A 13,923-nucleotide genomic window follows, 5' to 3' on the forward strand; every position below is an offset into this window, starting at 1 on the left:
TAGTATGTGTGCAACTGGTGCTCCCAAACAATACAAGTTTGTATGCATGACCAGCATGCATTATACCAGTGTGCACTTACCCAGACATGTACAAAAACACAATGGCACTGATGAACCTCCAAGACACACTGCAAACCTTACCTTTTAAAAAAAACTTAGCTGAAATATGTGCTAACTTCAGCTTAGAGGCCTGGCACCAATGTGCGTGATCTATGGGATGCTTGACTTTGCCTTGTTGCCTGGTCTTTGTTTGGGGTGCCTGTGACTCTGACCATTGGCCTCTTTTTAGACTTCTCCCCTTTCTTACTTTGGCAATTTGGACTTATTACCTTGTAAGTCCATTTGGGAGCCTTGCCTCCGTTCTTATACCACAACTAGAATCTTAACTTGCAAACATGACTGATGTTCATAGCAAAGATGATATAAGTTTTCAGCAAAAATGCATACATACTGTACATATACAGTACACTGTTAAAAAGACTTATTCATATATAAGATTATCTTTCTTTCATTTTTAGGCATCTGATTTGTCCATTAAGTCTTGCGATCCAAAGTCTCCTTTCCCTAAGCACCCTGGTATTGCAAGTTGCTGTGTTCACAAGGGCCTAGAGAGAAAGCTGTGTCTGGCAGATCTGAAGCAGCCACCTAAAGAATTTCCAACCTACCTGGAACAGTCAAATGAAGAACTGTGTGACTCTTTCAGGAAGGATCCACAGACATTTTCTGCCAGGTAAGTCAGGAAACTTGTGTTTGTGTTCATAAAATAAGGGATCATAGAGGGAGACACAAGATCGGTTCAGTTCACTTTACAATAGTTGTTTCAACCGAATGACATTGAGTACTGGATGGGGGGTATAGTTTAGCTCTATACACCCACAATGTATTATTTATTAGCCTAGTTCCAGATCATGGTTTGAAACAAATTTAATTAAACAACTTTAAGTGTCAAGTCCTAAAATACTTTAAACTGGTGGAGAAAACTCATCTAAGTTTTTGGCACATAATTACCTTTGTAAAATATTTATATTGGCCTCTGTATCAGAGATCCGACATTAGTTTCACACAGGGTTGGCTTTCTTATGCACTGAATTTGCTGTTGGTTGAACTTTGCTACTCTCTCATTCAGGTCTCGTAATGACTAGAAAGATGCTTTATCCTGAGCAACTCTGTAAAAGCAGAATAGTAATGGATGGACACTTTTCTGGTCACTGTAAATATCACCTTTGGTCTAACAATCTAATTGTAACCATAAGTTGCCGGGGACATAGATAGCATTATGTGTTTCAGCTTGGGGAGGAACGCTTAATGACCAAATAATGTGTTTGGCCATAATATATTTGGCAGACCCAGTGCTCACGATCAAGTTCTGTCCTGCACAGGAACACAAACACCCTAAACAGTTTATTTTTTTAGTGATTTACCGTGTTTTGTTTGTTATATATTTTTATTTTAAAAAAGTCCAACACACTAGTATTAAGAATGACCAACTTTTTGACAAGTTTCATCTGTTCCAATGTTAAAAAACATGCCTAAGGATACTAACCTTATTGAGCAGTGGTATATGACGGAGACAAACCCTTACCAAAAAAATCTAATCATTTGCTCATATGTTCTTATGGGAACACTAGCTCCATAATAATAAACTAATAACACTACAGTATGACATTATGTGTTTGCATTCTATTCACTTATATTACATTCATTTAAAAAAAAATAATGTGAAATACATATGAATGCATATTAATTGCTTGGTAATTGGGCATTATCCCACAAGTAATCTTATATCCAGTAATTGTATATCATATTGATAGGTTAGCAAATATTGTTAAACAGTATGTGATTATTATTATTGTTATAATTATTATTTATTTGATATAGCTCCTTCAGATTCTGCAGCGCTGTACAGAGGGCAGACAGGACATAGCAATTAGTATATAACATAGCAAGATGAAATAGAGAAACAACATGTGAGAAGGGCCCTGCTCAAACGAGCTTACAAACTGGTAGGAGTGGACCAGGCACACTAGTATAAGTATTGCAGGAGAAAAACTAGGAAAGGTTTTAGGCGATTTTTTTGAAGGACTGAAGGCAGGGGGAAAGACGGATACGATGGGAGTGGCCATTTCTGAGGATAGGAGCAGCCCTTGAGAAGTCTTGTAAGCGCGCATGAGAGCTAGAAATCATAGGAGAGGACAGGCAGAGATCTTTACATGAGCAGAGAGACCTACCCTTCCCGCTCAGGACTAACCAAGCCTCCTCGTAGCTTGCTCCTCATGCAGGTCTACACACTCCTTTTTTATTGGGATGGGAGATTTATAGACTAGGATTCCTGGGAAATTACCAGATATGAAGAGAACAAGTACCATAACCAAGTCAAGCGATTCCTACCAAATATAATAATATTTTCATTACAGCCCCTCTGGAATATTTGGCAGGAATTACTTGACATGGTCAAGGTACTTGTTCTCTTCATACCTGGTAATTTCCCAGGGATCCTAGTCTATATATCTCCCATACCAATGAAAACAAAGAGTCGGAACAGCTGCATGAGGGGCACGCTTTGTGGAGGCTTGGTCATGAGTGGGAAGGGTAGGTGAGAGGACAAGGCTTAAGGCAGCTCTGGAAAGTTCACAGGTAAGATTAAGCCAAAATAATGTAGACAAGGAGAAATCTTTTACTAGTTTTTCTAAATTCATGTTCTCCAACCTTCACCTTATGATTAAGGAGTCATTATAAGACATAAATATACTTCTAGATAGAAGAAGGATTAAAAACATTACTGTTAATAATGCATCAAATAAGCTAATGAATGATTTTCTTTTTTAACTCTACAGGTTTTTGTATGAATACTCTAGCAATTACGCTGAGGCTCCATTACTTGTGGTGATAGATTCCACTACCAACTATCTCAACATGGTAGCAACGTGTTGCACATCTGAAAAACCGTCAGTGTGTTTCCTGAAACAGGTTTGTTTCATTTTATTTCACGCTTTCGCATATTCTGTAAAATCTTCTTAATTTAATCTTCATTTGATGGCATCTGTTCCTGAAGCGTTGGCTTCATGCCTTCTTTTGATCTGTGTTGGCATTGTAGTGTTTACCATCGTGAAGCATGATTAAGTTCTTTGTGTGTTTTCTAAGAAATTCAAAGACCAACAAATAAAACATAAAAAAGAGGTAAATAAATGCACAGCGTTCCTTACAGGCACTGAAATGATTAATTGTAATTTGCATATTAATTATACTCTTGTGTCTTTAACAAGACAATACATTTTTTATTGTGGCAAATTATGTTTAGAATGGACTATGCCCTTTAAAACTGGAGGGTCGGAGGCTTAGATGTAAAGTAAGGATGTTTTACCTTAATAAGCTTGTTCTGTAAGTCATATTGTTATGTTGTATACTGTCCTGTCTACACATTGTACAGTGCTATGGAATATGATGACAATATATATATATATATATATATATATATATATAAAATAATAATAATAATTAATAGGGGGTTAACACAGTAAGGGAATTTAAAAATGCATGGGTTAGGACTGATTAAGGTTTGAGTCTCTACATAAGTTAAAGTGGGCTGACTAGATGAACCAAATGATTGATTCTATGTTTCGTAAAGTGTATTTTACCTGCAGAACCCAGTATTATGGAAAGATGTGACTACCCAGTGGCAAGGTGCCCCTGGAAGTTTTTCTTTTTCTTAAATAGAAGTTGATAGTCTGCCTGTTTTTCTTGATATAAAGGCTCAAACATGAATCAGTCCTTCGTGTTGTCTAAGATACAGAAGCCGTACAGTTCAATTGCTTATTGTGATATAGCCCCTTAAACGTCTTCCTTACATTAAAATGTTTTTACATAAAAGCAAAAATTTCAAGGGTTCTGTTGACCTCAAACTACTAAAATGAAATTTTAGTCTACCTAACTGCTGTGGGGGCAGCATGAGAGTCCTTAAAATGAACAAACAGTGGCTTCAATAGAAAACTAATAATGCCCCATAATATAACCCTTGCTTGACCACAGAAGTTAATGAATGGGACAAAGCAATGATGACGGTCATGGGAAAATGCATTGGAATCCCTTTTAGTGGATTAACCTCTGCGGTTAAGCGAGGATTAAAATTTCATTATAGTCATTCATTAGTTTTACTTAATGTAAGGAAGATTTTCTTTGGTGAGACGGTGGATATGTGGAACAGCCTTCAAGCATTGAGGTCCCCATCTTTACCTTTTAATTTTTTTTTCCTTTTTTCATCTTTGCAAATCTATCTATCTATTATTAAAGGTTTAGCTTTAGAGTGATCAGGTAGGGCATTCCGTATAGATATTTCTGGTGTTGGAATGGTTAACTATAGCCTTGATTATCTTTTGCTGTATGTAACCTCTTGAGCATCCTGATCTTGATTGTTTCCTGGGGGTTTTCATTTGCTAATAGTTAAAAAGCAGCACTTATTGGACTGATTAATGCTTTACACAGGTACCCATCTTGAACCTTAACCATATTTTCACAGATCTTTAACATCTTCTAATTAACTGGCAGTTAGGGAGGGGGAGAGATGACTCAGCAGGCAAACGAACGAATAAAAACGATAAGTTTTGAGATTTTCCATTAATTTTCATTTGTTTCCTGGGTGTCTCCCCTTGTTTTCAGATAAAGTAATGAATTAGGCAAAATGTGTTTGAATTAAAGAGTCTAACTCTAGAAACTACAGCAATCGAAATGCATAAGTAACCTTAATTCTGCAATTCTGGGCAAAGTCAATAAAATTGAAAGCCAAAACCAAATTGTGTTTTTGACTATACTGTGATACGATTCCATTGGTAGATCAATGATTACATATCAAACCAATGACAACTAATACTCTAGAATTATTTTCTTACAGAGACTCCAAAGACATCCAGTGCATTTATTGACTGTGATGTCTAACAGACTGTGTTCACGGTATGCCAGCTATGGAGAGGAAAAGCTGAAATTCAGGTACAAAATCACACTATTAAAGTTACTGTAAACAATTACAAACAATTTAATAATGCCATTGAATATGTTGTAAGAAGCGCTGCGTAAATTGTTGGGGCTTTATTAATAAAAGGTAGTAGTAAAGAAAAAAAAAAAAAAAAAGGTAGTAGTAATAATAAGATACATGTGATTGCTGTTTGTCCCTGGTTTTGTTTTCTGACTTTGTTCATTTAATTTTATTTTGTATGGTTTACTAACAATCTTTATACCAGGTTTCCACATCTAAATGGATAATTATCTCTTATTGTTTAGTGCCTCAATAATGTTTGGCCAAAAAGTACCCTCTGCAGTATTTAAGGATGTCATGCCAATTGTGGAGCAGGGTACCCAAGTACTTCCTAAGTGCTGCAGCTCCATGACTGATGACTGTATAAAGAATGAGGTAGGAAGGTCTACAAAAACACTATGACACATTTTACCAATAGCGCTAGCTTTCCTTCTACACAATGCCGTGAATTACTTGATAGTTTTTAAATTGAAAACAATTGATGGGTTATTAAGTAAATCATATCGTGTCCTATAGAGAAAACGGATAACGGATACTCATCTGAGAATAGGAGTGACTCACAAAGGGTGCAATGTCAATGCTGATTGTAGGTAAGCCGATAAGTCCAGTAGCCCATCTACCTACCTCTACCACAGAGATGTATAGCCAAATAAGTGCCATTGATGGAAACGTCAAAGCCATCTTACAAGTTTCTAATTCTGCTAGTGTTTTTCGGTTTTAACAACAACTGACGTTTGAAACTCTTCCATTTCGGAACTGCTGCTCCTCTGCTGTGTTCCCTCATCAAAGGAACTGTGTTGTTCATGTACACACTGTGAGGTGGTTTGAGTACCACTGAAATTGACTGGGCCTTATAGCAAGTGTACGGGAATCAATCCAATTACTTGGTAATTCTCACCTGGTATACCATCCTGACTGCAAAACTGTCTCTGTCTGCTGCATATTTGTGTTGGATATGGCTTTGGGTTGGATCTTCGTACACTGCATTGCTTAGTTTTTGCAAAATGCTTTATTTGTTTCTGAATACAGTCTCTTTCCATAAATAGAACATCCTGGGACCTTGGAGCTAGAAGTGAACATGTTGGCCAAGGCCCAACAACTAAGCTTAAGTTGTGCCCACTTCTTATATGCAGACATAGGCCTGGAACAAAGATGTCTGCATTGAGACAATTTTAAAACTGATTTAGCTCCAGCTCATGCTTAATCCCATGCTCACTAAACCAGTCACCATTCTGTATGATAGACTTCTATACCATTGGATATTTATACACTCCAATCTCCATATGTCTCCAATGATCAAAGTTTTAGTGAGCTAATTAAGACTGTTCCCTGGAAGAGGTATCACCTCCCATTCTCAGTTGAGTATCTCTGATCTACTAAAAAAATAGATATTTGGTATTTAGCAATCAATAAAGTGTATAAATATCATTCTTTGATATTTGTTCTGTTATTGGTTGAGGGTTGGTTTGGCAATACATTAACTATATAATTCTGTTAATGATTCTGTAAACATTTACCCTTTCTTTAGCTGTCAGTGCACATTAAGCAAGTGTGCAAAAAGCTGTCATCAAAAGATTCTAGAGTCACTGATTGCTGCAACAAGTCACCTGTAGATACCCTCCACTGCCTGCATTCCATGCCAGCTTCTGAGCCTATTTCACTTCCAAAACTTCAGTGGCCTACAACTAACCAACTCTGCAAGAAAGGCAAGAATCAGGAACTTGAAAAGTAAGTGAAATTCAGTAGAATTAAAGCTGAATGTTTATTACACAAGCCAAGAATACATGAACACGAAATGAACAATGGATGTTTTTTGAATATACAACTGGGCAGCTAGTTTCGGGGCTTGTAATGTTACCAAAACATTTATGAATTTGAACTACTTTTATTGGTTGTATTATAATTATCAGATTAACAACGTCAGTAGTGGTAAATATAGAAATTAAATTATATTGCAAGACTCAATTATACAGACAAAGAGAAAGAGATACAGATGCAAAGAAACCTAGCTAGATGATTTCATTATTATATAGCTCTCAGCTAAATTTCGAACAGAAAAAAACAGTATTTCCAGTATTTTTGAAAACTAAAAACAGTTTGAGATTTTAAGGGCAGAACTCCTGTCACATGCACTCTCCTACATAGTGACATAATTAGTCATGCTATTATAGAAGCCTTTACAAGGAAAGTCCCATTAAAAAAATGAATATTCTTTTGGCATTAAACATAGTGCTATATAGAGTAACGTAGTTTAGGACTGAAGAAAATATGGTCTTATTTAATATTGTTCCAACCTCCTTTATCTTCAAAGCTGGAGGCAGATGTAGACAGTCATACGGTATTTTGGATGTGCTTCCCTGCTCAAAACCCTGACTGTTTATGCCAATGCTAATGAAATCCTGGTTACTCCTCTGTAGCAAGTGTGCCAGTCTGGGTGATTAAGATAAGAGATATTCTTTTGTTTACCAACAATATGATAAAACTCAAGCCCCCAGAGGCAGATACTATGCCAGAATTATGCTGCAATTTAGAGGAGGCAATATGATGTCAATGTACAACTGGAGCAGGCAGTAGGAATATGTGATCAGGAACATATAGGACCCTAGGCATAGATGAAAAATAAATATAATACAGGGCCTGAGACAGAAACATGATCCACCACGACTGAAATCCTACAAACAGAAAACTTGCGTCAGACCACTCAAGGGCTATAGGTGGCTAAACACTCATGTGCATGCAAAAAGTAGCTTTGTACAAACATGAATAAGAAGCAAGTTGTGGAGAACAGTATCTACTATTGAGAAGCAACTCAATCACAGGAAACAACATGTGCCTTAGAATTAGGAATTAGACTAACTACCAAAATTTTGATAATGAGCATAAGACATATGATTATGTTTATTTGCTGAGAAGCTCATACGAAATTTTCTCAGTTTAATTTTGGAAATGACAATTTTAAATACGACAGTTGTTTAATTAAGCTTGCGTGAGTCAATGCAGTGAACTGAATGTCCTTAGGACAGATATTTATTTGTGCACTGGTGCTTGTCACAAGCTGCTGGGTGAATGAGCATATTACAAAAATGGTTGAAACCTTTAGACATGCTGTAAGTCAAATGTGCCCAGGGTTAGCGGCATCACTCCTGGCACACATTTTTGCTTATGAATAGAATGACAGATAGATATATAAAGATATATATATAAATATAGATATAGGTATTTTACTTGGAAATATAAGAATGTTCTTAAATGTTTACTTTATAAGTTACTTTACTTTCCATTCATAACAAATTATTTTTTTATGAGATTGAGTTACTATTACATAGGAACACACATTTTGAACTTGTAGAGCCTCATCACCAGTAGATTATACATGCTCCCAGGGACATATAAACTATGTATATATAAAAAATATATTGTTGTCTTGGTCCTAGAGACAACATGGTTGTAGAACCATGTGGTGTTTTTTAGTGGACAAACACATTTGCTTTATGGGTCTTAGGGGTCTTTAAATATCATAATTATTATTCATTCGTCCAGTAATCTCTGAAGGAAACTATTGTTGAATACAAGTTTTTAATCAACACAGGTCATTCTTGTTGCTATACCCCTGAAAGAAAACAGACTATGCAACATAATATTACCAAAGCTGGAAGTTTAGGGTGGCAGCAACCTAGTGGGTAGCTATGGTCTTTGGTAAAGGTACCGCTTTGGAGAAAGGAGTCACTACCAGAGTGATAAAACCACAAGGAATCAGGTGTAAAACAACTAATACTTGTTGGGGTAAAACACAGGGTTTTTATGTACAAAAGACAAGTGGATTGTGGGTAAATAGACAAGATGCAAATCAGTTTCAAAGTTGTCCACCGATTTAAAAAAGGTGGGACATGGGGGACTGATCAGGGAGGCGTCTATTGCTCTGATGAGGTGACAAGCAGGTGCTCATGGGAGTATGGGTAACGGTGACTTTGTGTGGGGCATAACAATAATAAACTTTCTGATTACATGGAAACTTACACATAAAAACAAATTAACAAACGGAACAAAACTGTGAAAATATAACATAGGATTCCAGAAACAAGTACTCATGCAGATAAAAATATTTTCAAATATTTTCAAACACAAATACAATAACAATTTACTTTAAATGCCCTCTAAAGTTATCATAATTAAGAATTTCCTCCACATCTTGGGTCAGAAAAAAACAAACATTCCCTACTTCCTTTTGTTACCAGTTTTAATACAGACATAGGCTCCCTGTTATGTAGCCAAGGTGCTGCCGCCTCCCGGGACCTACCAAAATACACCATTAGATAGCTAGATATTTGTTCTCCATCGGCACTAGCAAAATACAAGTTTTCTTCTAATTCTGATCTTTATTTCTAAAATTCCTGTTACTTGTGTATTAGATATAATGTCTATATTATTCTCTTTTATCATAACAAGGAAGGCTTAGTTTTCCATCACATCACAGCTTATTGCAAGGTGGTTTGTAAGATGCCCTGTTTTGTGCTCCCTTGATGAAAAGATAAGACAAGATTTCAAGATCCTGGAAAGAGGATCAGAAAAAACATATAGTTTTAAACAACTGTGAAAGTTTTTTCTTTTATCTCCAGATACACATTTGAGCTGGCAAGAAGAAACACAAAGCTGCCAGAAGTGTTTCTTGATAAGCTGCACGTCTCCATTGTAGACGTAGTCAAAGGATGTTGCAACTCTCAAAATTCCCATGTTTGTCTGGAAAACAAGGTATAGCAGCATGCATCAACAACGGTATTACATATTTTTCATGGTTTGTTACCGCATTATTTGTTCTACGTTTGGTGATTACAATGTATATATAAATATGATGGTGTGCTGGGAGATCCTTCTTTTCTTTATTGCTACTAAAACTCTTTTGAAGGACTGGCTCTTGGATGAGCCAACATTGCAACAAGATTAGAACTCTTCCCAGCGGGGAGTTTGAAAATCTGTGCTTGTTTGTACAATATTAGGATAAAAAGGTAGGAAGAACCACTGGGAGTACTGTCTGTTCTTTAATATTATTGACTACTTGAAATAATTACATTGGAAGCTGTGATTTTTGTTATCATCCTGTGACTGAGGCAATAATAAAAAACAATGCAAAAATAGCAGATACCTAACCAATGAAATGTTTATCGCTAAAGACCTTGATCATAAGCAGTGTCCTTCAAACTTGGTATATCATTTTCAACAGAGAAGAGCTTGCAAGGCCTAGAGTAACAATAATTCAAATACCATCAATGATTGATTCCTTTCTGTCATTTTCTTATGAATTTACATATGGTTTCTTATGGTACAGACTTATGTTGTGTTCTCATTATTTTGCCAGTTTCGTTTGGAACCACCTCAGTGGCTAGGCATTCTACTGCACTGAAAAATGACAAAAAAAATTCTTAAGGATTGGGTTAATGGGAAGCTAATTTGTTTCATCCTGTCCCCACAAAACCATGACATAGCATTATATCTAATGCTAGCAGCTGTTTCATTAAAGTGTTGGGAATGGATCAAAATATATTTAGCATTACTATAATGATTCTGTGATTGTTGAATGAACATCCCACCTTCTCTTTATTAATGTCTATAGCGTTGTGGCGCTTTATTCAGGCAGTTATTTACTTTTCAAGCTTCCATTGCGATATTTCTGCCATTACCTGTTACTAAATAACAGTTAATCCATTTTATTCATTCCCATATTATCATCACAATTCCATTCAAATTATAATATCACACTCCTCTTCTACTGACCTCCATGTAACATAAATGCTGTAAATTGCTTGGCATGTAAAGATGCTCCAAATGCATTAACAATGAATTAGCATAAATTAAATGCTGGATACTTGGAGATTTGCCTTCTTGACTGTCTGAATCTTGACAAGTGTTGCAGATAATTTCTTTTCTTGTACTCATACCATGAACTAATTAGCAACAAATTAAAGATCTATGTTGTTTTTCAGAAACCACAACTAAATGAGGAGATTAACCAATACATCACTGAAGGTAACAAACTCTGCGCGGATTACAATACCCATCCTTTCTCAACATTCAAAGAAAGGTAACAATATACATAACTGTATATATTATGCTTATATTATTACTTAAAATGTAACCAAACATGTAAGAAACATAGTCAAGTTAAACTGTTTTGCCATGTTGCATTATTTCCTTACATTAAGTGGGCTCTTTATGATCCCTGAAGTGCCCCCCCCTCTACTCCAGCTCCTTATTCCTCATCTGGCCTTTCTCTCGCTTGTCTTCCCCACCTCCATCTCCTCTCTCTCTGCACCCCTCTATATCGTTAGCTACCTGGCTATAGCCAATGGAATCTTAATCACACATTCACAGAATGGAGCAGCTGACTGTAAACTGGGGCAGCCTAGCTGAGCATTTACCCGTATATATATATATTGTCAGCACTGTCCTACAGTGGGCAGTGCTGCTACAGTGGATCACTCTTGAATGCTTGGCACCAGGACAGCAACCCCCTTTGGTCTACTAAAAAGGCAATAATATCTACCTATGCTTCACTTACCCTTGTTTTTCATAAAAAAATGAGCAGTTTATTAGCCTCTTATGTTAGATGACTGTTCCACTTATCTACTGTACTACCCTCACAGAGAAGTAAAACTTGCTAACATCACATCTAAGCTTGGAGCCCCTACTTTTCAATTTTTTGCCATCATATTGCTAGTAAAGTGAGGGATAGGAACAAGATTAAGCTCAATATAAGGATCAGTTAAGGTTTTTGCAGCAGGCAAACTTGTGTGGGCAACTTGTGTGTCCCTGTGGTCCTGTAGTGTGGTTTTCAGTTGTAGTATATATCTTGTCTTGATTTTAAGAAAAGATCAGTAACTACAGATTTTATGTATCACACAAAGCTGCAGATTTTAGTAATTAACATATGATGTTGTTACCATCATACAACAAATACCTATAAGTTCTTAAGATTACACAAGCATTGGTAGCTAAACAACCTGACAAAGTTCATAAAGCTATTCCCTAGGTCAAGAACATACATATTTTATTTAAAATCAACAGTTAATTACAAATAATGAGACAAAGAGCACTATTGACTGTGTTACTTATCAAAGGTTAATAGAGAAGTCGAGCATAAATCAAATGGTCACCATTTTTATTAAGCGCAAAGCTGATCATGACCCTACAAGGGTTTGTTATTCTCAATCATATATTATCACATTGGGAAATTCTGTAAAGTGTACTCAGGCCAGATTCAACCTATGGCAACCAAACATGAGTTTTCAACACAATTCACCTACCGTTGATTAGAAGGGAAAGTTGTAAACCTGTCATGATCCAATAAGGCAAGAGACTCTGTGAAGGCCAGTTAGCTCAGTTTGACTTTAATTTAAGTGATTATTATTATTATAATTGCTTTTAACGTGGAAAAAAAAAACAGAACTAAGAGACTTTTTATTTGTGAATACAGCTCTACAGCTTGAAAACAGGATTTACATAACTGTATGCTTAGTGTAGCAGTTATTCAAAAAAGAAAACACAACTTTATCATAATCAATGATGATAATTTCTATTTGTTATTTTAACAAACAAATTTAATGGCTTATTAGTGCTTCTGAAGCCTGTGTAAACCGTATCTAATATGTAATGGTTTGTCGGTTGTCACAGGCTAGTAACAGCTCTCAGCAAGAGAGTGCCCAAACTAAACCCGACCAAATTGGACGAGCTGGTCGAACAAAGAGCAAATCTAGCGTCAACCTGCTGCATAATAAATGCTCCTCCAGTTTACTGCAAAGAGAAAGTAAGTGGCATGAGTGTATCATAGATATTTAAGGACAAAGGTATTGGGACACCTGACTATTACACCATTATAAATTCATAGATATTTATGTGAAGTTGCTTCCCCTTTGCAGCTTCCTCTTCTAGGAAGGCATTATAGTGGTAATTTGGAAGGGTTTTTCTTCATAAGAGTCTCCAGGAAGTCCTATATTGTAATGGCACTTTATTAACTTTTCATTAACTTTACCTTACATTGTGACGGTAAAATCTAGTGAGAAGATCTTCGTTTGCCCAGTATAAAAGCATAATTAAATCAGTAAGATTTTTTTTTAAATTACATAGCCAGCTGAATTGTGATACTGATTACACGTGTTACAAATTTTAACAAATTAACATTGTTTTCATTTGATTTCTTTTAATTAAAAAGTGTACTGTTTCTTCACAGATAAATAAAGTCATTGGAAAAACATGCTCTCAGGAAACTTGCCTTCTGCAATAGGCATCTATCTACAGGTATCTTTCTGTTTGCCGTTTTTGAGTTTATAGTATGTTAAGCAAATTAACCATACTGAAAGTGTCATCTTATCATTCTTCCTAATAGAATTATCATATATCTGTACATGCACATGGTAAAAAAAAAAATATGAATGTGGAAAAATTTTAGGAATTATGTTTCTAATGTTGCATTTAGGTACAAGTTAATTTCAGCAAGACAGTTGGAACAGCTGTTTTAATGGGCACTTTTGTGGGCGGTGGGCCTCATGGGCCAGTTGGGGGGGGTCCTCTGATCTCCCCAGACCAACCCCAGGGATCTATAAAATTAATAGATTATTGTAGTTCCTTTGTGACCACATTGCACCGGTATCTGGATAACAGGTGACCACACCTCCAGTCCCACCCACTTCTGGGGCTGTCCCTGAAACCTCCCTGCCTCTTGTCACGCCCCAACATATGTGTCCCGATTTGCACACCTGAAACTTTGGGGTTTGCATTAGATTGCAATATTCAAACCATAATTAGATTAGCTGGATACACTCACTGTGAACCAGATGTGGGTCAGCCATCTTATCTATACAACATGATCTTGGTTACCTTTATAGTGGTGTGTGAAATATTTTGAT

General features: G+C 36.2%; 1 protein-coding gene across 1 annotated transcript in view; it reads left to right on the forward strand.

The window, feature by feature from the left end:
* LOC149278048 (vitamin D-binding protein-like) overlaps positions 1–13,301 on the forward strand; it is a 36,596-nt gene extending 23,295 nt beyond the window's left edge. Inside the window, exons 5-13 of the mRNA XM_089502444.1 lie at positions 519–730; positions 2,835–2,967; positions 4,886–4,980; positions 5,272–5,401; positions 6,555–6,754; positions 9,643–9,775; positions 11,005–11,102; positions 12,692–12,824; positions 13,248–13,301. Of these exons, the coding sequence (XP_089358570.1) occupies positions 519–730; positions 2,835–2,967; positions 4,886–4,980; positions 5,272–5,401; positions 6,555–6,754; positions 9,643–9,775; positions 11,005–11,102; positions 12,692–12,824; positions 13,248–13,301 (1,188 nt within the window). The remainder of the gene's footprint in view (positions 1–518; positions 731–2,834; positions 2,968–4,885; positions 4,981–5,271; positions 5,402–6,554; positions 6,755–9,642; positions 9,776–11,004; positions 11,103–12,691; positions 12,825–13,247) is intronic.
* Positions 13,302–13,923: the final 622 nt, after the last annotated feature.

This window comes from Sceloporus occidentalis, unplaced genomic scaffold, assembly GCF_023333645.1.
Source record: "Sceloporus occidentalis isolate IW3139 unplaced genomic scaffold, rSceOcc1.0.p SCAF_203, whole genome shotgun sequence".
Classification (NCBI taxonomy): Eukaryota; Metazoa; Chordata; class Lepidosauria; order Squamata; family Phrynosomatidae; genus Sceloporus; species Sceloporus occidentalis.